We start from the raw sequence: 26,382 nt of genomic DNA, 5'->3' as shown, positions 1-26,382 counted from the left end.
AAGATGAGATTTGGGTGGGGACACAATCAAACCATATCAAAAACCAAATCAGCATCTATTGTGTTCTTTTTTTTGACTTTTTAGTAATAGCCATTCTGACTGGTGTGAGATGGTATTTCATTGTGGTTTTGATTTGGATTTCTCTGATGATTACTGATGCTGAGCATTTTTTCATGTTTGCTGGGTGCTTGTATATCTTCATTTAAGAAGTGCCTGTTCATGTCCTTTGCCCATTTTTTAATGGGGTTATTCGTCCTTTTGCTTATTGGTTTAAGCTCCTTATAGATTCTGGATATTAGACCTTTTGTTGGATACACAGTTTGCAAATATTTTCTCTCATTCTGTAAGATGTCTGTTTATGGTAATGATAGTTTCTTTTGCTGTGCAGAAGCTCTATAGTTTACTTAGGTTCCACTTGTCAATTTTCGTTTTTGTTGCAATTGCTTTTGGGGACCTAGCCAAAAATTCTTTGCCAAGGCCAATGTCAAGAAGGGTATTTCCTATTTTTTTTCTAGGATTTTTATAGCTTGAGGTTTTACATTTAAATATTTCATCCATCTTGAGTTAATTTTTGTATATGGTTAAGGAGCTGAATAGGGAAGGAAATGTCTCTTGGAGTCCTAGTGCTCAGCTCCTGGGTGAGCTTGCACTTCCTCTCTCTTTCATGAATTGTCATATGGGTTCCAGGCACATGAGCATTGCTGTCATCAACATCTTTCCCATCAGCATTTTAACACACTGTTATTTGTCATCTTTATTCCTCTTTCCTCTGAATCACATGGGTGAATACTACAAGCAACATTTTGAGCAGAATGTCCAGATACCAGAGAATACAATTATATGATTCTATTTATTTAAAGTTGATAAACAGACAAATCTATGCTGTCAGAAGTCAAGAGAGTGTTTACCTTTGAGGAGGAGGGAGAAGTGGTGAATAGGAGGGAGTATAAAGGAAGGATCCTGGAATACTGATAATGTCCTATCTCTAGATCTGTATTTGGCTACACAGATTTGTTCATTTTATGATAATTCATTGAGCTGACATTTAAGATTCGTATAGTTTTTCTCTTTGTATTTCAGTTTAAAAAGTTAAAATAGTAACAAAAGCAGAGCAAAACAAAACCATGTCTATGGTCTATAAGGACCAAAATGATCTGGCCATTTCTCTTTCTTTGACCTAATTCCTATATTCTCCCCCTTGTTCACTTTGCTCCAGCCCCCTTGGCTATTCCTTGAACAGGCCAGGGCTTTTGCATTTGCAGTCCTTTCTGTCTGGAATGTACTTTCTCCAAGTATCCATGCAGCTCACTCTTTTGCCTCTATAAAGTTATTAATGCAAACATTCCTGCTCAGAGAATTTAAAGAAGTGTGACCACTCTTTTTGCACCATCAGCCCCCATCCACCCTTGCACATCCAGCTGCCTTTGGATTTACCATCTAGTACTTACCATCTAGTATACTTTATAATTTACATATTTGTTTTTGTTTATTTTCTCACCTCTCCACTAGAATGTAATCTCTATGGAGACAAAGATTTTTGTCTCTTTTGTCTACTATTGTGAACGTTCTTGAACAGTACCTGGCACATAGTAAGCATCCCATGAATATTTATTTAGTGAATAGACATATCTCCATTCCATCTCTTGGAGGTTTTCTGTCTAGAATGTTAAAGCTCAGTTCATTTTGGTAGGGAGTCTGGGCTTACTCAGTGGCCTAAGGACTCACCAGGAGCTGTTCTTCCCTTGCCTGGAACACTCGTTTAAGTTCCATTGATTTTATAGATTGAAATAATTAGTTTATGTAACAAGATTTTATCTATGGCTGATATTTATGCTGCTTACAAGAAGAAAGTCAAGGCTAAGGCAGAGTGGTAGCCTGTCTAGGCATTAAAGGAGTGCCCCAAAACAGAGCCAATCTGCAAAGACAAGCACAGAAATTTATTTATTTGTTTGTTTGTTTATTCATTCTGGTGTTCGAATATTCTAATATTTGCTAACTTCATGCTAATTCAATTAGTAAAACCTTAGGAACCATGGCATATTTATTAGGTCTGTTTTATGTACCAGTTTCTGGACTGGAAACTGGGAATATAAGATACTGTCAGTCCTCTGGGTCCATCATCTGATAGAGGAGGCTGACAGGTAAATGAGTAGTTAGTTCTGATGTGGTGGGTTGGGCATTGAGCTAGTGTAAGGCTTGCCTCTGCATTGCCCTCGTATCACTATTGCAGTTACACAGGCAATTGCAAGCAGTTCTTTCTCTTTGTTATAATTACAAGATTATTTTCCTTTCTTTTCCATAATCTTGACGTCAGGGATTCTGATTATTATTTCTATATTCCTAGAACTTAGCACACAATTTCTAGCTCAATAAATGTGGAATGGTTAGAGATATGTGCTCCATGGGAGCAAAAATTTAGAGAATCATGAACTGGGAAGAGTTGGGAGTTGTCAGGGAACAGTTCACAGGAGATGACACTGTAGCAAAGTCTTGAATAAAAGCTATGAGTTCTCCATTACTTAATTATTTGTAATTCTTCCAATAATGCCTTGCCTTTTTTTTTGCACTGCTTTTCCCTCTGCTTAAAATGCCTTTCTTCATCTTTCCTACATGGTAAGCTCCTATTTATCCTTCAAGGATGAGCTAAAATATCTGTTTGCCTCTTATATTTATGGGGGTTTTGCATTGGTACATGGGGAAGGGGAGAAAGGAGTTTGTGGTGAAGCAAAGGGAGAAGGAGCACAGGATGGATGAGATGGTAGGAATAGTTCCCCACAGACCCAAAACCAAACCAAAGCAAAACTAGATTTGAGACAATATGCTTAGGGACAGTGAAGGTCAGATGCTACTGAAAATGTTTAAAAGACCCTACGTGAGACTTTGGACAGAAGCAGAGCTGCTTCAGGGCCAAGGTGTTGTGGTGTGGCCCAGAGGGCACATGGAGGTCCTTTTCTCTGCTCTGCCAGGAATCAACACTGATGCTTTGGGAGCATCCGGGACCAGCACCCTTGGCATGGACATTGATGTTCTTGGAATAGGCAGGGCATCTAAATGGCTCTGCTGGCATCCTGTGTGGAGGACTAGAACCAGAAAAGGAGATTAGGAATGGAAAAGATGCCTCATGTTGGCTACAACTCGTAGGCTGCTTTGGGGACTCATGGGAAGCTTTCCTTTGAGACTCTCATAAGTCACTGGGGAACCCCTTGCAACATGAAGGTGGTGCTGAGGTCTTGCCCATCCACTGGTGAGGATGTTAAGACAGCAGACATTTGGGGTACATTTGTTTACAAGTTTCATCTACTGTATGATATGTTTTGGGGAACTCAAATAATATCTTAGTCAGCATTGTATTTCCCCATAACCTGGTCCAGGGAACTCAGTGAATGTTAAGTAGATTGGGATTAGAATAGAGAAGTTTTTAAGGGTTATCTGATTAGTGGAGGGTTAGTTTGGAAGGTATTAAAAAACATGAAGTATTTTTGAAAATTGGCAAAGTATAAAGAGAGCAGTGTCTTAGGAAAGAGAGGAGAGAGGTAGAACTAAGCAGATTCTGAAAAAGAGAGAAAAGTCAAGGAACTTTGGGGTTTCTAACCTGAGGTACTAGCTTAGGCCCATCTATAGCTAACAGGAATATAGCAAGCTGTGTTAGCTCCACAGGAGGCAAGTGCAGTATGAAAGAGAGTAGGGGCTGATTTCTCAAGAGAATTTAAAGGGAAGGGAGTAGAAACATAGTCAGGATATTGAGAAGAAGGTAGGACAAATGGAAGTTACTCTTTAGGGTAACAGAGTCCTGAGCAAATTTGGAGCAAAGGGAAGCAGCCGGGAGAAAAAGAAAAAACTTAAGATATGGTGAAAGGGAGTATTCAAAACGGTGTCATTTCTGAGGAGTAAGCCAGGGTGGGCTTAGGAGCATAAGTGAAGCGGTTAGTCTTGGGTAGACGTGGTTCTCCTTTTCTTTTGAGACTGAAAAGAATAAGGTTAAAGATCTCAAAAGATTTAGAGGGTAAAGGGGAAGAAGTTGGAATATTTCACTTATGTTTTTCTCAAAGTTGTTCTAAGAGAAGTAGATCTCATAGAATCTAGAGGAAGACAGATGAGACATGTAAAAGCTGCTATGAGGAATTTGTTAGGAAACTGACAAGTCATCAATAGATGAGTGTGGAAGCAGTGAGGAGGAACTGGCCAAGCTTGGTTGACACGCACCATTCATGGAGTCCATCCAGTTTTGCATTGGCTAGTGCGAAAGCGATTGCGGATTTTGCCATTACCTTCAATGGGAAAAACCACAATCACTTTTGCACCACACTAATAACTTTCTCCAATGATTATAGCACATGTAGCCCAGGAACAGGGAAAGAAGGTGCTGGGGATCACCTAATATTAGCAATAGGCATAGTATAGGTAGGTGTGGCATCAAAGGGGAGAGGGATTTCAGGGGAATGGTGATTACTTTGTTGAAATTGCTGGCCTAAAGTCTGAGGGTCAGTGACATTAGTCAAAATGGCACAATAAATAACTGCAAGGGTCCATCCCTCCACAAAAAACATGCACACTCATGCGAACACACACAGAGTGAGCAAACATTGTCAGAATCAACTTTGTCAAAACTGTAGAAACTAGTCAAAGGATTATAGCAACCAAACAAAAGATGAGTCAAAAAAAGAGGCAACTTAAAAATGCTAGGAGTTCTAGTCTGGCCAACATGGTGAAACCCTGTCTCTACTGAAAATACAAAAAAATCAGCCAGGCAGAGTGGAACATGCCTGTAGTCCCAGCTCAGGAGGATTGTTTAAACCTGGGAGGCAGAGGTTGCAGTGAGCTGAGATCATGCCATTACACTCCAGCCTGGGTGACAGAGTGAGACTCTATCTCAAAAAAAAAAAAAAAAAAAAACAAAAGAAAAAAAGGAGTTAAAAAAGTCAAATACATAGAAACAAAGTATAAAGCAGTGGTTATCAGAGGTGGAGAGAGGGAACAGGGAGGAAATGGGGAGATGTAGGTCACAGGGTACAAAGTTGCAGATATGTAGGGTAAATAAGTCTAGGAATCTAATATACAACATGAAGGCTATACTTATATGATTGTATTGTATACCGAACACTTGCTCAGAGTAGATTTTAGATACTCTTACCATACTTGCACGAAAAGGGTAACAGTGCAAGATAATGAATATGTTAATTTGCATGACTAGGGTAACCACTTCACTGCATATATCAAAATGTCATGTTGTACAGCTTAGATATATACAATTTAAAAAAATGATTGGGGAGCTTTGCAGAATGTTTGATTGCCCTTTCCCCAATCTTTTTTCTCCAACTTGATAGCAGTCTTGAAGACGGCCGTCTACATTTTCAGTAGGAGACTATGGTCACTGGTTCCAGCAGGCATAGAGCAGACATGGTTCTGAAAGAATTGTATTTGTCTGTTTTCAACTATCTAGATGCTCCCTAAAAAACTGAGGAAAAGCACTTGTCTTTGTTTCAACTACCTCTCTTTCAGGTAGAAAATTAGCCATGCAGAGGACATTTCTCATAAACACTGAAAGGCAATGAATAACCCATCAATACCTGGGGCAAAACATTATAGTGGAGGCAAAAAATAGATATGTCGAATGCCTGGGAAGAAAAGCTGGGGAGAAAGATTCTTAGAAGAATTCAGGCATTAAAAAATGTCTGCTTATACCAGGGAATTTGGAAAGCCACATACATGCCTAGGGCAGGGTGCATACTTAGAAAAGTTCTGAGAAGACTCTAAGATTTTATCTATGGCTGATAATTATGCTGGGTACAAGAAGAAAGTCAAGGCTAAGGCAGAGTGGTAGCCTGTCTAGGCATTAAAGGAGTGCCCCAAAACAGAAACAATCTGCAAAGACAAGCACAGAAATTTATTTATTTGTTTGTTTGTTTATTCCTTCGGGTGTTCAAAGAAATATCTGTCAAAACACTAGTTGACCATAAGCTAAAGAAAAAGGCATTTTAGAGACTACATGTGACAAATAATACACTTACAAAAATAGTTTAGAATAGTCACTAAAAAAAAAACAAGAATTACAACCCACAGCAAGCAACAAAACAAAATACTGAGGAAGGGGAAGAATCTGATTTCCAGAGTTATCATATTATAATATTAAAAACATCTAGTTTCAACAAAAAATTATAAAGCATGTGAAGAACAAGAAAGTGTGACCCATTCACAGGTGAAATAAACAGAAATTGTCCCCAAGGAAGGACAGATACTGGATTTGCTAGACAAAGTCTTTAAGTCAACTGCCTTTTTTTGAGACAGGGTCTCACTCTGTTGCCCAGATTGGAGTGCAGTGGTGCAATCTCAGCTCACTGCAACCTCTGCCTCCTGGGCTGAAGTCATCCTCCCACCTCAGCCTCCTGAGTAGCTGGTTCTACAGGCACATGCCACCATCCCTGGCTAATTTTTAAAATATTTTGTAGAGATGCAGTTTCACTATGTTGCCCAGGCTGGTTTGAACTCCTGGGCTCAAATGATTTACCTGCCTCGGCCCGCCCAAAGTGCTGAGATTATGGGCATGAGCCACCCTGCCTGGCCTCAACTATCTTAAATATGCTCAAAAAGCTAAAGGAAACAATGGACAAAGAACTAAAGGAAATCAAGAAAAGGATATATAAAGAAAAGAGAATATTTTTAAAAGATAGAAATAATAACAAGGAGCCAAGTAGAAATTCTGGAGCTGAAAAAATACAATAATTGAAATAAAAAATTCACTAGAGGCTTTCAACAGAAGCTCTGTGTAGGCAGAAGTAAGAAATAGCGAATTCGAAGCTAGGTCAATTGAAATTATCCAGTTTGAGGATCAGAAAAGAAAACAGTGAAGAAAAATGTACAGTGCCTAAGATATTTGTAGGACACCATCAAAAATACCAAAAAATAAGCATAATAGGAGTCCAAGGAGGAGCGGAGAGAGAGAAAAGGGCATAAATAATGTTTGAAAAAATAATGGCCCCAAACTTCCCAAACTTTATAGAAGACATGAATTTATACATCCAAGAAAGTCAATGAACTCCAGGAAGAATGATCACAAAGAGATCCATAACAAGACATATTATAATCAAACCAGAAAAATGAAAACAAGGAGAGAATCTCAAATGCAACAAGAGAAAGCAACTAGTCATGTACAAGTCATGCTCAATAAAATCAACAGCCAATTTCTCAGAAGAATCCATGATTGCCAGGAGGCAGTGGGATGACATATTTAAGGTGCTGAAAGAAAAAAAACACCCATCAACCAAGAATTCTACATCTGAAAAAATTATCCTTCAAAAATGAAGGAGAAGTTAAGACATTTGCAGATAAACAAAAGCAGATAGAGTTTATTGCTAGTAGACTTGTACTGTAAGAAATACTAAAGGGGATCTTTCAGGCTGAAATAAAATCACACTAGAAAGTAACTCAAATCCCTACCAAGAAACAAAGAATGAAGGTAAATCTGACTGCATAGATTAATACAAAAGCCAGTATTCTTGCATTTTTGCTTTGCAACTTCTCCTTTTTCCCACATGATTTAAAAGACAAATGAGTAAAACAATAATTATAAATCTGTTAATGAGCACACATGCACAAAGATGTAGTTTGTTACAACAACATAAAGGCAGCAGAATGAAACAACATAGGAGCACAGTGTTTGTATATTATTGAAGCTAAGGTAGTGTGAATTCAAAATAGCTTGTTGTAAGTTGAAGAGGTTAAATGTAACACTGAGGATAACAATACAATAACTAAAAATACAGGAAAGGAAATGAGAAAGGAATCTAAACTTAAAAATATAAACTATACATGAAAGAATAGAATAGTGGAGGGACTGAGGGGAAAAGGTTTAAGACATACAGAAAAGAAATGGCAAAATTCAAGAAGTAGGTCCTTACATATCAGTCATTACTTTAAATGTAAATGAATTAAATCTTCATTAAAATGCAGAGATAGGCAGAATGAATTGAAAAAACAGGATTCAACTACTTTCTACATACAGAGATTCACTTTAGATTCAAAGGCACAAATACTTTCAGAGGAAGAAGATGGAAAATGACATTCCAAGCAAGTAGTAACCAAAAGAGAGTTACAGTAGCTATACTAATATTGGCAAATAGACTTTAAGTCAAAAATTATTAGTAGAGGCAAAAAAGGACATTATACATTAATAAAAGGGTCAACCCTGCAAAAAGTTATAACAATTATAAACACATATGCACCAAACAACAGCCCCAAAATATATAAAGCAAACAGTAACAAATTTCAAGGGAGAAATAGATAGTTCTACAGTAATAGTTGGAGACATCAATACCTCACTTGCAATAATGGTCAAAACAACTAGAGAGAAGATCAATAAGGAAATAGAGGACTTGGAAAACATTATAAACCAACAATACCTAACACATATATGAAAAACACTACATCCAAACACAACAAAATATACATTTTCCTCAAATGCACATAAGTCATTCTCATAGGACAGACCATATATTAGGCCACAAAAACACGTCTCAATAAATTATAAAAGACTTAAATATATGGTGTCTTCTATGACCATAATGGAATAAAACTGGAAATCAAGAACAGAAGGAGAATTGGAAAATTCACAAATATGTCCTAATTAAGATAGTGTAAAATAATCAATGGATCAAAGAAGAAATAACAAGATGAATTAGGATATATCTTGACACCAAGTGAAAACAAAAACAAAGCTTACCAAAACATGGGATGGAGCAAAAGTAGTGCTCAGAGGGATATTTTTATCCCTCTGAAAGAAAGAAGGAAGACTAGGAATCCAACTTAAAAGGGATGTGAAGGACCTCTTCAAGGAGGACTACAAACCACTGCTCAACAAAATAAAATAGGACACAAACAAATGGAAGAATATTCCATGCTCATGGGTAGGAAGAATCAATATCATGAAAATGGCCATACTGCCCAAGGTAATTTGTAGGTTCAATGCCATCCCCATCAAGCTACCAATGACTTTCTTCACAGAATTGGAAAAATCTACTTTAAAGTTCATATGGAACCAAAAAAGAGCCCGCATTGCCAAGACAATCCTAAGCAAAAAGAACAAAGCTAGAGGCATCACACTACCTGACTTCAAAATATACTACAAGGCTACAGTAACCAAAACAGCATGGTACTGGTACCAAAACATATATATAGATCAGTGGTACAGAACAGAGGCCTCAGAAATAGCACCACACATCTACAACCATCTGATCTTTGACAAACCTGATAAAAACAAGAAATGGAGAAAGGATTCCCTATTTAATAAATGGTGCTGGGAAAACTGGCTAGCCATATGTAGAAAGCTGAAACTGGATCCCTTCCTTACACCTTATACAGAAATTAATTCAAGATGGATTAAAGACTTAAATGTTAGACCTAAAACCATAAAAACTGTAGAAGAAAACCTAGGCAATACCATGCAGGATATAGGTATGGGCAAGGACTTCAATACTAAAACACCAAAAGCAATGGCAACAAAAGCCAAAATAGACAAATGGGATCTAATTAAACTAAAGAGCTTCTGCACAGCAAAAGAAACTACCATCAGAGTGAACAGACAACCTACATAATGGGAGAAAATTTTTGCAATCTACCCATCTGACAAAGCGCTAATATCTAGAATCTACAAAGAACTTAAACAAATTTACAAGAAAAAAAACCCCATCAAAAAGTGGGCAAAGAATATGAACAGACACTTCTCAAAAGAAGACATTTATGCAGCCAACAGACATATGAAAAAATGCTCATCATCACTGGTCATCAGAGAAATGCAAACCAAAATCACAATGAGATACCATCTCACACCGGTTAGAATGGCTATCATTAAAAAGTCAGGAAACAACAGATGCTGGAGAGGATATGGAGAAACAGGAACACTTTTACAATGTTGGTGGGAGTGTAAATTAGTTCAGCCATTGTGGAAGACAGTGTGGCAATTCCTAAAGGGTCTAGAACTAGAAATACCATTTGACCCAGCCATCCCATTACTAGGTATAAACCCAAAGGATTATAAATCATGCTACTGTAAAGACACATGCACACGTATGTTTGTTGTGGCACTATTCACAATAGCAAAGATTTGGAACCAACCCAAATGTCCAACAATGATAGACTGGATTAAGAAAATGTGGCACATATATACCATAGAATACTATGCAGCCATAAAAAAGGAAGAGCTCATGTCCTTTCTAGGGACATGGATGAAGCTGGAAACCATCATTCTCAGCAAACTGTCACAAGGACAGAAAACCAAACACCACATGTTCTCATTCATAGGTGGGAATTGAACAATGAGAACACTTGGACACAGGGTGGGGAACATCACACACTGGGGCCTGTCAGGGGGTGGGGAGCTGGGGGAGGGATAGCATTAAGAGAAATACCTAATGTAAATGATGAGTTGATGGGTGCAGCAAACCAACATGGCACATATATACCTATGTAACAAACTTGCATGATGTGCACATGTACCCTAGAACTTAAAGTATATTAAAAAAAAAAGGAGGAAATTTACACTTTAAAAAACTAGACAAAGAAGAGCAAACTAAACCCAAAGCTATTAGAATGAAGCAAATCATAAAAATTAGAGCAGAGATAAATAACATAGAGAATAGAAAAACAAGATAAATAATCAATGAAACCAAAAGTTGGTTCTTTGAAAAGATAAACAAAATTGACAAACCTTTAGCTAAATTGACAAAGAACAAAATAGAAAAGATTCAAATTACTAAAAGTAGACGTAGAAGTGGAGACATTACTACAGATCTTACAGAAATAACAATTAAAAGGATTAAGAGAACACTATAAATAACTATATGCCAACAAATTGAATAACCTAGATGAAATAGATTTCTGGAAACACATAAAATACCAAGACTGACTTAAGAAGAAATAAAAAATTAAAGAGGACCTATAACAAGAAAAGAGATTGAATCAGTACTCAAAAACCTCCTGACAAAATCCAGATGGCTTCACTGGTAAATTCTACTAATTATTCAAAGAATAATTAGCTTCAATTATTCTCAAGCTCTTCCCAAAAATAGAAGAGGAGAAAAACACTTCCTAAGTCATTTTATTAGGTCAGCGTTACCCTGATACCAAAGCCAAAAATATCAGAAAAAGGAAAACTACAGACTGATATCCCTTATGAATATTGATGCAAAAACCTTCAACAGAATACTAACAAACTGAATCCAGCTCATATTAAAGGGATTATACACCATGACCAAGTAGAATTTATCTCAGAAATGCAAAAGTGGTTCAATACATGAAAATCAATCAATGCAGTATACGATATTAACAGAATGAAGAAAAATAGACTAATGGCCATCTTAGTTGATGCAGAAAAAACGTTTGAAAAAAACCAGCACCTTTTAAATAAAAACACTTTAGAATCTAGAAATAGAAGGGAACTTCCTCAGTCTGATAAAAGGCATTTACGAAAACCCACAGCTAACATTTTACTCAAGGATAAAAGATTAAAGCCTTTCAACTAACAGCATGAAAAGGCAACAGTGCCCAGTCTCACCACTTCTATTTAATATTGAACTGGAAGTTCTAGCCAGAGCAATTAGGCAAGAAAAATAAATAAAATGCATCTCAATTGAAAAAGAATGAGTAAAACTATTCCTATTCACAGATAACATGATGTTGAAAATAGAAAATCCTAAAGAATCCACAAAAATGATCAGAGCTAATAAATAAATTCAGCAAAGTTGCAAGATACAAAATCAATGTATAAAAATCAGTTCTGTTCCTATACACTAGCAATGAACAATCTGAAAAAGAAGTTAAGAAAAGCAGTTCCATGTACAGTAGCATTCAAAAGAACAAAATACCTGGCAATAATTTAACCAGAGAAGTTCAAGATAATATACTGAAAACTAAATAACATTTCTGAAAGAAAGAAAATCTAAATAAATGGAAACACATCCTATGTTCATTAATTAGAAGACAATATTAATATGCCGATACCACCCAAAGCAATTTATAGAGTCAACGCAATCCTTATCAAAATTTTGATGTTTTTTTCATAAAGGGAAAAGCTAATTCTCAAATTTGTATGTGATTTCAAGATGCCCCAAGTAGCCAAAACAATATTGTAAAAGAAAAGCAAAATTGGTGGACTCACACTTTCCAATTTCAAAACTGATACAGATATGGTAATCAAAACAGTGTGGTACTGGCATAAAGATAAACGTATAGATGTCTATATGAAATTAAATTGAGAGTCCATAAATAAACCCAAACATTTATGGCCAGGTGATTTTTGACAAGAGTGCTAAGATCATTCAATAGGGAGAGAATGCTCTCTTTAACAAATGGTGCTGGGACAACTGGATATCCACATACAACAGAATGAAGTTGGACCCCTTCCTCTCATTATATGCAAAAATTAACTCAAAATGTATCGATCACCTAAATATAAGAGCTAAAACTCTTAGAAGAAAACATAATGATAAATATTCATGATTTTTGATTTGGAAATGGATTCTGATATATGACACCAAAAGCATAAGTAAGAAAAGATAAAACGTGGGGAGGCGCCAAGATGACTAACTAGAAACAGCTGTGGTTGGAGGATCCCACTGAGAAGAACAAAAACAGTGAGTGAATCCTGCACCAGCAACTAAGGTATCCAGGCTCACTCATTGGGACTGACTAGGTGGTTGGCATGACCCACAGGGAGTGAGGAAAAGCAGGGTGGAACAACAGCCCACCTGGAAGCTGATGGGGCGAGGGGTGCTCCCACCCCTGGCCAAGGGAGGTGGTGAGTGATTGTGCTACCCTACCCAGGAAACCATGCTTTTTCCATGGATCTGTGCAACCCATGGACCAGGAGATCCCCTCGTGAGCCAACACAACAAGGGCCTTGGATCCCAAGCACAGAGCTGTGCAGATTCTCAGCTGCCACTTGGCTGGAGACTGTCTAAGACTACTGAGTTCCTGTGGGAAGGGGCAGCAGCCATCACTGCAGCTTCTGTCTGCTGCTTTCCCCTGCCAGTGCCAGAGGGACTGGGTGGTTTGGGACCAGGAGGAATTCCCCACGGTGCAGCACAGCAGCTGTGGCAGACTGTGGCCAGGCTGCATCTTTAGGCTGGACCCAGACTCATCCCTCCTCACTGAATGGGGCCTCCCTGTGGGAATTTCAGCAACTCCAGCCAAGGATTTATGGACAGAACTCTGATCTCCCTGGGATTGAGTCCCTGTGGGTACTGCGGCTACAGACTCTGTAGATCATCAGACTTACTCTTTTCCCCTGCTGGCTCTGAGGAATCTGGGCAGTCTGGATAAGTAGGATGCCCCCCACCACAGCACATCCTTTCTGCCAAGGGACAGACAGAATGTTTCATTAAGTGGGTCCCTTATCTTGTGACTCCTGACTGGGTGAGACTCCCCAGCAGGGGTTACCAGACACTTTATACAGGAGCACTCCCACTGTTATCAGTTTGGTGCCCCTCTTGGACGGAGCTCCCAGAGGAAGAAGCAGGCAGCCATCTTTGCTGTTCTGCAGCCTCCACTGGTGACACCACCAGGGTGGGGAGGGACCCAGGTGAATAGGGTCTGGAGTGGGCCCCCAGCAAACTGCAGCAGCCTTTCAAAAGAGGGTCCTGTCTGCTAAAAGAAAAACAGAAAGCAACAACAACAGCATCAACAAAAAAGTCCCCACAAAAAGCCCATCCAAAGGTCAGCAGACTCAAAGATCAAAGCTAGATAAACTCAGGAAGATGAGAAAGAATCAATAAAAAATGCTAAAAACTCAAAAAGCCAGTGTCTCTTCTCCTCCAAATGATTGTAACACCTCTCCAGCAGGGCACACAACTGGGCTCAGGCTGAGAAGGATGAACTGACAGAAGTAGGCTTCAGAAGGTGGGTAATAATGAACTTTGCCAAGCTAAAGGAGTATGTTCTAACTCAATGCAAAGAACTTAAGAATCAGGATAAAACATTACAGGAGCTATTCATCACAATAACCAGTTTAGAGGGAACATAAATGACTTGATGGAACTGAAAAACACAACATGAAAACATCACAATGCAATCATAAGTATCAATAGCCAAATAGACCAAGTGGAGGAAAGAATTTAAGAGATTGAAGACTATCTTGCTGAAATAAAATAGGCAGACAAGATTAGAGAAAAAGGAATGAAAAGGAACAAACAAAATCTCTGAGAATTATGGGATTATGTAAAGAGACCGAACCTACAACTGATTATGGTACCTGAAAGAGACAGGGTGAATGAAACAAAGTTGGAAAACATACTTCACGATATCATCCAGGAGACTTCCCCAACCTAGCAAGACAGGCCAACATTCAGACTCAAGAAATACAAAGAACCTCAGTAAGGTACTCCATGAGAGGATTAACCACAAGACACATAATTATTAGATTCTTCAAGGTCAAAATGAAGGAAAAAATGTTAAGGGCAGCCAGAGAGAAAGGCCAAGTCACCTACAAAGGGAAGCCCATCAGAATAACATCAGGCCTCTCAGCAGAAACTCTACAAGCCAGAAGAGATTGGGGGTCAATATTCAACATTCTTAAAGAAAAGAATTTTCAACCCAGAATCTCATATCTGGCCAAATGAAGCTTCATAAGCAAAGGAGAAATAAAATATTTTTCAGACAATCAAATGCTGAGGGAATTCATCCACCACCAGGCTTGACTTGCAAGAGCTTCTGAAGGAAGCACTAAATATGGAAAGGAAAAGCCATTATCAGCCACTACAAAACATACTGAAGTACACAATGAAGACCAATGAAACTGTGAAGCAACTACATCAATAAGTCTGCAAAATAACTGGCTAGTATCATGATGACAGGATCAAATTCACACATAAAAATACTAACTTTAAATGTAAATGTGCTAAGTGCCCCATTTAAAAGACACAGAATGGCAAGCTGGGTAAATTGTGAAGACCCATTGGTGTGCTGTATTCAAGAGACTCATCTCATATGCAAAGACACACATAGGTTCAAAATAAAGGGATAGAGGAAAATCTACCAGGCAAATGGAAACCAGAAAAAAGCAGGGATTGCAATCCTAGTTTCTGACAAAATAGACTTTAAAGCAATAAAGACCAAAAAAGACAAAGAAAGGCATGGTAAAGGGTTCAATTCAACAAGAAGAACTAACTATCCTAAATATGTATGCACCCAATACAAAAGCAGATTCCTAAAATAAGCTCTTAGAGACGTACAAAGAGACATAGACTCCCACACAATAATAGCGGGAGACTTTAACATCCCACTGTCAATATTAGGCAGATCATTCAGACAGAAAATTAACAAAGATATTCAGGACTTGAACTCAGCTCTAGATCAAGTGGACCTGATAGACCTCTACAAAACTCTCCACCCTACAACAACAGAATATTCATTCTATGCATTGCCACATGGAACTTACTCTAAAACTGATCACATAATTGGAAGTAAAACACTCCTCACCAAATACAAAAGAACTGAAATCACAACAAACAGTCTCTCAGACCACAGCATAATTAAATTAGAACTCAAGACAAAGAAACTCACTCAAAATCACATAGCTACATAGAAATTGAACAACCTGCTCCTGCATGACTCCTGGTTAAATAATGAAATTAAGGCAGAAAGCAAGAAGTTCTTTGAAACCAATGAGAACAAAGAGACAATGTATCAGAATCTCTGGATGCAGCTAAAGCAGCTGTTAAGAGGGAAACTTAGAGCACTAAATGCCCACATCAAAAACCTAGAAAGATCTCAAATTGAAATGCTAACATTAAAACTAAAAGAACTGGAGAACCAAGAGCAAACAAACTCCAAAGCTGGCAGAAGACAAGAAATAACCAAGATCAGAGCAGAACTGAAGGAGATAGATAAAAGAAGGATGCTTCAAAAAATCAAGGAGTCCAGAATCTGGTTTTTTGAAAAACTAATAATATAGATAGATTGCTAGTTAGCTAGACTAATAAAGAAGAAAAGAGAGAAGAATCAAATAGACACAATAAAAAATGTTAAAAGAGGATATCACTACTGACCCCACAGAAATAAAAACAATCATCAGAGAATACTATAAACACCTCTATGCACATAACCTAGAAAATCTACAAGAAATGGATAAATTCCTGGACACATACACCCTCCCAAGACTGAACCAGGAGGAAGCTGAATCCCTGAATAGACCAATAACAAATTCTGAAATTGAGACAGTAATAAATAGTCTAAAAGAAAAAGCCCAGGACCAGAAGGATTTACAGCTGAATTCTACCAGAGGTACAAAGAGGACCTGGCACCATTTCTTCTGAAACTATTCCAAACAATTGAAAAGGAGGGACTCCTCCCTAATTCATTTTATGAGGCCAGTATCATCCTGATACCAAAACCTGGCAGAGATACAACAAAAAAGAAAGCTTCAGGCCAATATCCTGATAAACACTGATGCAAAAATTCTCAATAAAATACTGGCAAACCAAATATAGCGGTACGTCAAAAAGCTTATCCACCCTGATCGAGTTGGCTTTATTCCTGGGATGCAAGGCTGGTTCAACATATGCAAATCAATAAATGTAATTCATCTCATAAACAGATCTAAAGACAAAAACCACAGATTATCTTAATAGACACAGAAAAGGCCTTCTATAAAATTCAACATCCCTTCATGTTAAACACTCTCAATAAACCAGATATTGATGGAACATATCTTAAAACAATAAGAGACATTTATGACAAACCAACAACCAATATTATACTGAATGGGCAAAAGCTGGAAGCATTTCTTGTGAAAACCAGCATAAGACAAGGATGCCCTCTCTCACCACTCCTATTCAGCATAGTATTAGAAGTTCTGACCAGGGCAGTCAGGCAAGAGAAAGAAATAAAGTGTATTCACATAGGAAGAGAGGAAGTCAAATTATCTTTGTTTGCAGATGACACGATCCTATATCTAGAAAACCCCATCATCTCAGCCCAAAAGCTTCTTAAGCTCACATGCAACTTCAGCAAGATCTCAGGAAACAAAATCAATGCAGAAGTTACAAGCATTCTTATACACCACACACAGGCAAGCAGAGAACCAAATCATGAATGAACTCCCATTCACAATTGTTACAAAGAGAATAAAATACTTAGGAATACAGCTAACAAAGGAAGTGAAGGAACGTCTTCAAAAAGAACTACAAACCACTGCTCAAGGAAACCAGAGAGGACACAAACAAATGGAAAAATATTCTGTGCTCATGGATAGGAAGAATCAACATCATGAAAATTACCATACTGCCCAAAGTAATTAATAGATTCATTACTATTCCCATTAAACTATCATTGACATTTTTCACAAAATTAGAAAAAACTATTTTAAAATTTATATGGAACCAAAAAAGGGCTCATATAGCCAAGACAATCCTAAGCAAAAGGAACAAAGCTGGAGGCATCATGCTACTGGACTTCAAACAATAAGGCTGCAATAACCAAAACAGCATGGTACATGGTACTGGTACAAAAACAGACACATAGACCAATGGAACAGAATAGAGAACCCATAAATAAGACTGCACATCTACCACTATCTGATCTTCAAAAAACATGACAAAAACAAGCAATGGGGAAAGGATTCCCTATTTAATAACTGGTGCTGGGAGAACTGGCTATCCATATGCAGAAAATTGAAACTGGATCCCTCCCTCACACCTTATTCAAAAATTAACTCAAGATAGATTAAAGACTTAAATGTAAAACTCAAAACTATAAAAACCCTAGAATACAATCTAGGCAATGCCATTCAGGACATAGGCATGGGCAAAGATTTCATTATGAAATCAGTGAAAGCAATTGCAACAAAAGCAAAAATTGACAAATGGGATCTAGTTAAACTGAAGAGCTTCTGCATAGCAGAATAAACTATTATCAGAGCCAACAGGCAACCTACAGAGTGGGAGAAAATTTTTGCAATCTATTCATCTGATAAAGGTCTAATATCCAGATTCTACAAGGAACTCAAACAAATTTACAAGAAAAAAATCAAACAACCCCATTAAAAGGTGAGCAAAGGACATTAACAGACACTTCTCAAAAGAAGACATTCATGCAGCCAACAAACATGAAAAAAAGCTCAACATCACTGATCATTAGAAAAATGCAATTGAAAACCACAATAAATTACCATCTCGTGACAGAATAGTGATTATGAAAAAGTCAGGAAACAACAGATGCTCGTGAGGTTCTGGAGAAATAGGAACACTTTTACATTGTTGGGAATGTAAATTAGTTCAACGATTGTGGAAGACAGTGTGGCAAATCCTCAAAGATCTAGAACCAGAAATACTATTTGACCCAGCAATCCCATTTCTGGGTATATATCCAAAGGAATATAAATCACTCTGTTACAAAGATATATGCATGCAGATGTTCATTGCAGCACTATTCACAATAGCAAAGGCCTGGAATCAACCAAAATGCCCATCAATGACAGACAAGATAAAGAAAATGTGGAACATATACACCATGGAATACTACGCAGCCATCAAAAGGAATGAGATCATATCCTTTGCAGGGATGTGGATGAAGCTGGAAGCCATTATCCTCAGCAAACTCATACAAGAACAGAAAACCAAACACTGCATGTTCTCACTTGTAAGTGGGAGCTGCACAGTGAGAACACATGGACACAGGGAGGGAAACAACATGCACTGGGGCCTCCTGGGGAGTGGGGATGGGGGAGGGAGAGCATCAAGAAAAATAGATAATGCATGCTGGGCTTAATACCTAGGTGATGGGTTGGTAGGTGCAGCAAACCACCAGGGCACAGGTTTACCTATGTAACAAACCTGCACATCCTGCACATGTACCCCAGAACTAAAAATAAAAATTGAAAGAAATGTATTAATTAGTTCCCCCAACAAATATTTTCTGAATATCTGTAACTATGAATTCCATTAAACTTACTCTTCAGGTGTTAAAAAAAAAAAAGAAGACATTTATGTGGCCAAGAAACATGAAAAAAAGCTCAACATCACTGGTCATTAGAGAAATGCACATCAAAACCACAATGGGATACCATCTCACACAGGTCAGAAAGGCAATTATTTAAAAGTCAAGAAAAAACAGATGCTGGCAAGGCTGTGGAGAAATAGAAACTCTTTTACACCGTTGGTGGGAATGTAAATTAGTTCAACTATTCTGGAAGACAATGCGGGGACTCCTCAAAGACCTAGAGGCGGAAAGACAATTTGACCCAGCAATCCCATTACTGGGTATATACCCAAAAGAATATAAATCATTGTTATGAAGATATGTGTATGTGCATGTTCATTGCACGTGTATCTTCATTGCAGCACTATTCATAATAGCAAAGACATGAAATCAACCCAAATGCCCATCAATGATAGACCGGATAAAGAAAATGTGGTATGTATACACCACGGAATACTATGCAGCCATAAAAAGGAATGAAATCATGTCCTTTGTAGGGACATGGATGAAGCCAGAAGCCATTATTCTCAGCAAACTAATGCAGGAACAGAAAGCCAAACACTGCATGTTCTTTAAGTGGGAGCTGAACAATGAGAACACATGGACACAAGAAGGGGAATAACACACACTGGGGCCTGTCGGGGGTGGGGCGGGGGGAGAGAGAGCATCAGGAAAAATAGCTAATGTATGCAGGGCTTAATACCTAGGTGAGGTTGATAGGTGCAGCAAACCACCAGGGCACATGTTTACCTATGTAACAAACTTGCATATCCTGCACGTGTATCCTGGAACTTAAAATAAAATGATAAAAAAGAAAAAAGATAAAAATAGGTAAATTGTGCTTCATCAAAATTAAAGACTTTTGTGCATCAAAGAACATTATTAAGAAAGTGAAAAGACAACCTACAGAATGGGAGAAAATATTTTCAGATCATGTATTAAAGGTCTGGTTCCAAGAATATATAAACAACTCTTATAACTCAATAGCAAAAAGACAAATAATTCAACTAAAATGGGCAAAGGACTTGAATAGACATTTCTCCAAAGAGGATATACAAATGGCCAATAAACACTTAAAAAGATACTCAAAATCATTTGTCATTGGGAAAATGTAAATCAAAACCACACTAATATACCACTTCACACCTATTAGGATGGTGATAATAATTTTTTTAAAAAGGAAAAAACAAGTGTTGATGAGGATGTGGAGAAATTATAACTCTTGTACACAGCTAGTGGAAATGTAAAATGGTACAGCCATTGTGGAAAACAGTTTGGCAATTTCCCAAAAAGTTAAGCATAGAATTATATGATCTGACAAATCCATTGCTAGGTATATACCCAGATAAAAACAGGTAGTCAAATACTTGTACACATAGTAGCACTATTCGCAAGAGCCAAAAGGCAAAAACAACCCAGGTGTCCACTAATAGATGAATGGATAAATAAAATGTAGTATATACAGAATACAAAATACTATTCAGCCAAAAAGGAATGAAGTACTGATACATGGTTCAACATAGGTGAACCTGGAAAACATGATGCTAAGTGAAAGAAGTCAGACACGAAAGGTCATATATTGTGTGATTTCATTTATATGAAATTATCCAGAATAGGTAAACCCACAGAGACAGAAAGCAGATCGGTATTTGCCAGGGGCTGAGGGGAGGGGAGAATGGGAAATGACTGCTTAGTGGGTACAGGGTTTCCTTTTGGGGTGATGAAAATGTTTTAGAATAATAGAAGTGGTGGTTTCACAAAATGTACAAAATGTCACTTTAAAATTATTACATCCTGTTACAAGAATTTCACCTTAATACAAAATGTCTGAGTGTGAACAGAGAAACAATCAAAGCTGAATCTGGGTTAAGGGACCAAAAACAGAGGCATGAACACCTAGGTGGAGGTCACATTGGAGATTGCAGATTCTGAGAGGTGGAAAAACACGTGTCTGAGGATAATGAAAAAATATAAAACAGCTCTCTGCCTGTTGAGCACAATAAACATTTGAAAGATGTGGACGGTTGGTAAAAAGTAGATAACACTGCTCGGGGGCCATCGGGTCACAATCTCTTCACAGAAGAGCATTGCACATTTTGACTCAACCTCAGAATCAGCCCTCATGTGTTTGCTTTACTTACATTTCCAACCACTGCTCTCTCCTGGACCTCAGAATACCTATATCTGCTTCCTGCAAACACACTCAAAGTTAGTTTCTATTTCTTCCTCCCTACAATCCCAGTATGACTGAAGTCCATTGGAATTTAGAACCTTGCTGCTTAGTGTGGTCCATGGACAGGCAGCATTGGTGTCACCTGGGAGCCTCTTAGAAATGCAGAATCTCAGTCCCTATTCCCCAATCAGCATTTTAATAAGATTCCCCCAAGTAATTTATATGCACATTTAAGTTTGACAAGTTTCCAAGTTTCCATCTATAAAAATCGAAATGAAGAAACAAACGAGATTTATTTTCTCTAGGAAGTCATGATGCTTGATTTTAGTTACAATTATTGTTTTGTTCTGTTAGTTTTGCCACCCAGGGCTTGAGTTAAAGGAAATGGGATTATTTTTCAATATGGTTTGTCTTTTCCACTAAATTTTCTAAAAGGAGTCAGGATAGTGCCCAACCCACTTCAAAGAATGTAGGCTGGCATGAGTCATTGTTTTTCATGGTTGTTTCAAAGATTAATTTCATTTGCCCCACATTTTTGCAACAGTGGTCTTCTTTCCCTTCCTAAATCACTCCAGGCTCTTTCCTGCATCACGGCTTTTCACACATGATTCCCTCTGCCCTAAAATCTTCTTCATTTGACTTTTCCTGTTTAACTTTTCACACCATTTAAATATCAGATGAGATGTTACTTTTCCAGAAAGTCCTTTCTTCATCACTCCGTCCAAAGCAGGTCCCCGTGTTTTTCTCTATCAAGGTGCCCTGCTTATTTTTTTTGCTAGCCGCAATTTTCTAATTATGTACGCATTTGTGTGAATGTATGACTGTGTGTAAGCTAAGTAGCATAGTGAAGTGGCTATGAGCACAGACTCCGGAGCCAAGCTTCCTGATTTCCAATTCTAGCAGCCACTTCTCTCCTCCTGGGTCTCAGAACACCTGCATCTGCCTCCTGTAAACTCATTCAAATGTGTTTCTCTTTCTATACCCATTTCCCCCATAAATGTGGGGCAGTGAGCAAGTTACTTTAGTGTTCTGTGCCTTCTTTCCCCATCTGTGAAGTGGAGATTGGAGCACTGTATATTTCATAGGGTCATTATAAGAAGTATTCATGGAAATAGGGAGAAGAAGAGGAATTTTAACACAAGGACATTCAGAATATTTTATTCTAGAGGTGGAAATAATTTTGCAGGGTGGCAAAAATGAAGCAAAAACTCAAGATTCTGCTCCCAGATCAGGAAAAGGCTCTTGAATGAAGGAAAGAATTCTCTCTCTTTCTGCATTTTATATATATTTCCCAAACTTTTGTTCTCATTCCAGTTTTCTCCTCAGCTTAACATATCTCTATGCCATTGATTTTTAAGTCTCTAGCCTCAGCTCTACCCCTAGTCCTAAGTTCCCAGGAACCTCCACGTAACTTCCTCATGTATAGCACACTGACATCCTAAAATCAGTAGGTCCAAAATTGAACTCACCTTCCTCCTGTGGCTGCTCTCCACCTTCCAATTTTGTCACTTTCTTTGGCTATCCTGTCTGAAATTTCACTGCCCTCTTTACCATATTTCATCTCTCCCTTTCCTTCTTGATTTATTTCTTCCTTATCACTATCCAATACACTATTTTACTTGTTTATCTTTTTTTACAGTTTGTCTCCTGCTAAAATGTTAACTCCATGAGGGCAGGAATTTTTGCTTGCTTTGTTCATGATGTATTCATGCAAACTAGAACAGTGCCAAGCATTCAGTAGGTGTTCAATGAATATTTATTCCTTTCTCATTCCAATTACCAATTCATCTACTTAACTCCATATTGATGGGATCTCTTGCTTCAGTCTCTTCTTTCTCTTATGCTGCTGCCACACTTGTTGAACTGTTATTGTTTCTCATAACTATTACAAGAGCTTGTCGCATGCTGGCTAATGAAATTTGGGCAAATTATTTAAATTAAGTTCACCTCAGTTCTTCATTTTAAAATGGAGATAATAATAGTATAAATTCATAGAATTCTCATGAGACTCATAACGTGTGTACAGCACCTGGCACAATACTTGAAATACAATAAGTGCTCAGTGAATGCTTCCTACTTTTATCTGCTACCCTGGGCTAGCTCTGGACTAGATTTCCATTGGTCTCCTGGCTTATCTCTGCCTGAATGCTACACTTTGTCTCCCGTGGACCACTTGTAGTTCCCCAAATATGATATGAATCTTCATCTTCTCCATATAATGGACAGCAGGAAACAAGAAGCCAGCTGGATCAGTTCATTCTTTTCTCACTGCCATATATAATGCATTGCTGGACTAGCTAGCCCTAATTTGCACTAAAGGAGGGGAGAGATGGAAACCTTTTTTTTTTTGCAATGAACAAAAGGTGAGAGGGTTATTTTTAGTGTGTTTGGTTGGGCCCAGAAAATTTGGCTCAACTGAATAATAGGTTTTTAATATTTTAGATGAGGATAGTGAGGTTCAGGAAGGATAAGTAACCTCCCTGAGGTTCACAGTACGGTAGTAGATAAATTGGTATGAGGGCCCATTTTCTTGGTCTTGGTACTCTTTATAACACAAGATGCTGGTCATAAACCACAAACAGTCTTGTCTTCAAAAGCTTATTTCCTCTGCCCCAGCAAATAACTTTCTTACAGGCAGACACAATTGAAATTTTTCACCGACAACCATCTCAGGCTTATCGCATCCAAAGTTGAGAGGAGGTAGTAGTATATCAGGTAACACTGCCAGCGAGCGTCCCCTTTCCCGCCCCAATCCCTTGGCAGAGAGCCAGACAGACAACTGTATACAGACGATTTAGGTTGAGCAAGCTGCACAAAACCAGGGAGTCACTCAGTGACTACACCGGTCTGGACTGACATTTACCTGGGCCAAAGCAGAAGACAAACAGGAGCGATTGGAACAGCCACAACATGCTTTCCGCCGTGAAGACTGGTGCTTGAGACCTTGAGGCAGTCAATGTTTTTGCCCTTCTGTCATAAACTGAAAATACTTCTGAGACTTCCCCTTCCTCTTAGAGGCGTGGTGACAACTTCTTCCCCTGCACTAAAAATCCTAATTTGTAACTGTGTTAATTTTTTGTTTACTTTTTTCTGAGCTAAGTGCACAAATCTTTTTTTTTTTTTTTTTGGAAAAGAAGATAAAGTTCTTTATTGCATCTTTCATAAACTTATATGTAAAAGTCTGTAAGGAATTTCCTAAAATCTACTAGAACAAATAAGTGAGTTCAGCAAGGTGAAAAGATACAAAATCAAAATATAAAATTCAATTGCAATTGTATATACTAGCTATGAGTAATCCAAAAATAAAATTCAAAAAACAATTCCACTCTAATTATATCAGAAAAAAATATTTAAGTATAAAGCTAAGAAAAAGCCAAAATAAAACTGATTTTTTAAAATTATACTTTAAGTTCTAGGGTACATGTGCACAATGTGCAGGTTTGTTACATATGTATACATATGCCATGTTGGTGTGCTGCACCCATTAACTTGTCATCTACATTAGATATTTCTCCTAATGCTATCCCTCCCCTTGCCCCCCACCCCGTGACATACCCCAGTGTGTGATGTTCCCCTACCTGTGTCCATGTGTTCTCATTGTTCAGTTCCCACCCATGAGTGAGAACATGCGTTGTTTGGCTTTCTGTTCTTGTGTTAGTTTGCTGAGAATGATGGTTTCCAGCTTCATCCATGTCCCTGCAAAGGACATGAACTCATCCTTTTTTATGGCTGCATGGTATTCCATGGTATATATATGCCACATTTTCTTTATCATTGATGGGCATTTGGGTTGGTTCCAAGTCTTTGCTATTGTGAACAGTGCTGCAATAAACATACGTGTGCATGTGTCTTTATAGCAGCATGATTTATAATCCTTTGGGTATATAACCAGTAATGGGATTGCTGGGTCAAATGGTATTTCTAGTTCTAGATCCCTGAGGAATTGCCACACTGTCTTCCACAATGGTTGAACTAGTTTACACTCCCACCAACAGTGTGAAAACGTTCCCATTTCTCTACATCCTCTCCAGCATCTGTTGTTTCCTGATTTTTTTAATGATCTCCATTCTAACTGGTGTGAGATGGTATCTCATTGTAGTTTTGATTTGCATTTCTCTAATGACCAGTGATGATGAGCTTTTTTCATATGTTTCTTGGCCACATAAATGTCTTCTTTTGAGAAGTGTCTTCATATCCTTTGCCCACTTTTTGTTGGGGTTTTTTTTTTCTTGTGAATTTGTTTGAGTTCTTTGTAGATTCTGGATATTAGCCTTTTGTCAAATGGATAGACTGCAAACATTTTCTCCCATTCTGTAGGTTCCCTGTTCACTCTGATGATAGTTTCTTTTGCTGTGCAGAAGCTCTTTAGTTTAACTAGGTCCCATTTGTCAATTTTGGCTTTTGTTGCCATTGATTTTTGATGTTTTAGTATTGAAGTCTTTGCCCATGCCTTTGTCCTGAATGGTATTGCCTAGGTTTTCTTCTGGGGTTTTTGTGGTTTTAGGTCTAACATTTAAGTCTTTAATCCATCTTGAGTTAATTTTTGTATAAGGTATAAGGAAGGGGTCCAGTTTCAGTTTTCTGCATAATTGCTAGCCAGTTTTCCACATAATTGCTAGCCAGTTTTCCCAACACCATTTATTAAATAGGGAATCCTTTCCCCATTGCTTGTTTTTGTTAGGTTTGTCAAAGATCAGATGGTTGTAGATGTGTGGTGTTATTTCTGAGGCCTCTGTTCTGCTCCATTGGTCTATATATCTGTTTTGGTACCAGTACCATGCTGTTTTGGTTACTGCAGCCTTGTAGTATAGTTTGAAGTCAGTTAGCATGCTGCCTCCAGCTTTGTTCTTTTGGCTTACAATTGTCTTGGCTATATGGGTTCGTTTTTGGTTCTGTATGAAATTTAAAGTAGTTTTTTCTAATTCTGTGAAGAAAGTCAATAGTAGTTTGATGGAAATAGCATTGAACCTATAAATTACTTTGGGCAATATGGCCATTTTCATGATATTGATTCTTCCTATCTATGAGCATGGAATGGTTTTCCATTTGTTTGTGTACTTTCTTATTTCCTTGAGCAGTGGTTTGTAGTTCTCCTTGAAGAGGTCCTTCACATCCCTTGTAAGTCGTATTCCTAGGTATTATATTCTCTTTGTAGCAATTGTGAATGGCAGTTCACTCACGATTTGGCTGTTTGTCTATTTTTGGTGTATAGGAATGCTTGTGATTTTTGCACGTTGATTTTGTAT

At 37.9% G+C, this 26,382-nt stretch overlaps 1 protein-coding gene across 2 annotated transcripts in view; it reads right to left on the bottom strand.

The window, feature by feature from the left end:
- The window catches only part of SLAMF6 (SLAM family member 6), a 37,721-nt gene extending 13,610 nt beyond the window's left edge, over window positions 1-24,111 (bottom strand). For both annotated transcript variants that reach the window (XM_019025327.4, XM_019025332.4), the window contains exon 1: window positions 24,000-24,111. In XM_019025327.4, coding sequence (XP_018880872.2) covers window positions 24,000-24,048 — 49 coding nt within the window. In that variant the 5' untranslated portion in view covers window positions 24,049-24,111. The remainder of the gene's footprint in view (window positions 1-23,999) is intronic.
- Between the last annotated feature and the right edge of the window lie 2,271 nt (window positions 24,112-26,382).

This window comes from Gorilla gorilla, chromosome 1, assembly GCF_029281585.2.
Source record: "Gorilla gorilla gorilla isolate KB3781 chromosome 1, NHGRI_mGorGor1-v2.1_pri, whole genome shotgun sequence".
Taxonomy (NCBI): domain Eukaryota; kingdom Metazoa; phylum Chordata; class Mammalia; order Primates; family Hominidae; genus Gorilla; species Gorilla gorilla.
Note: the sequence above shows the minus strand (reverse complement) of the source record. Positions and strands in the feature narration are given on the sequence as shown.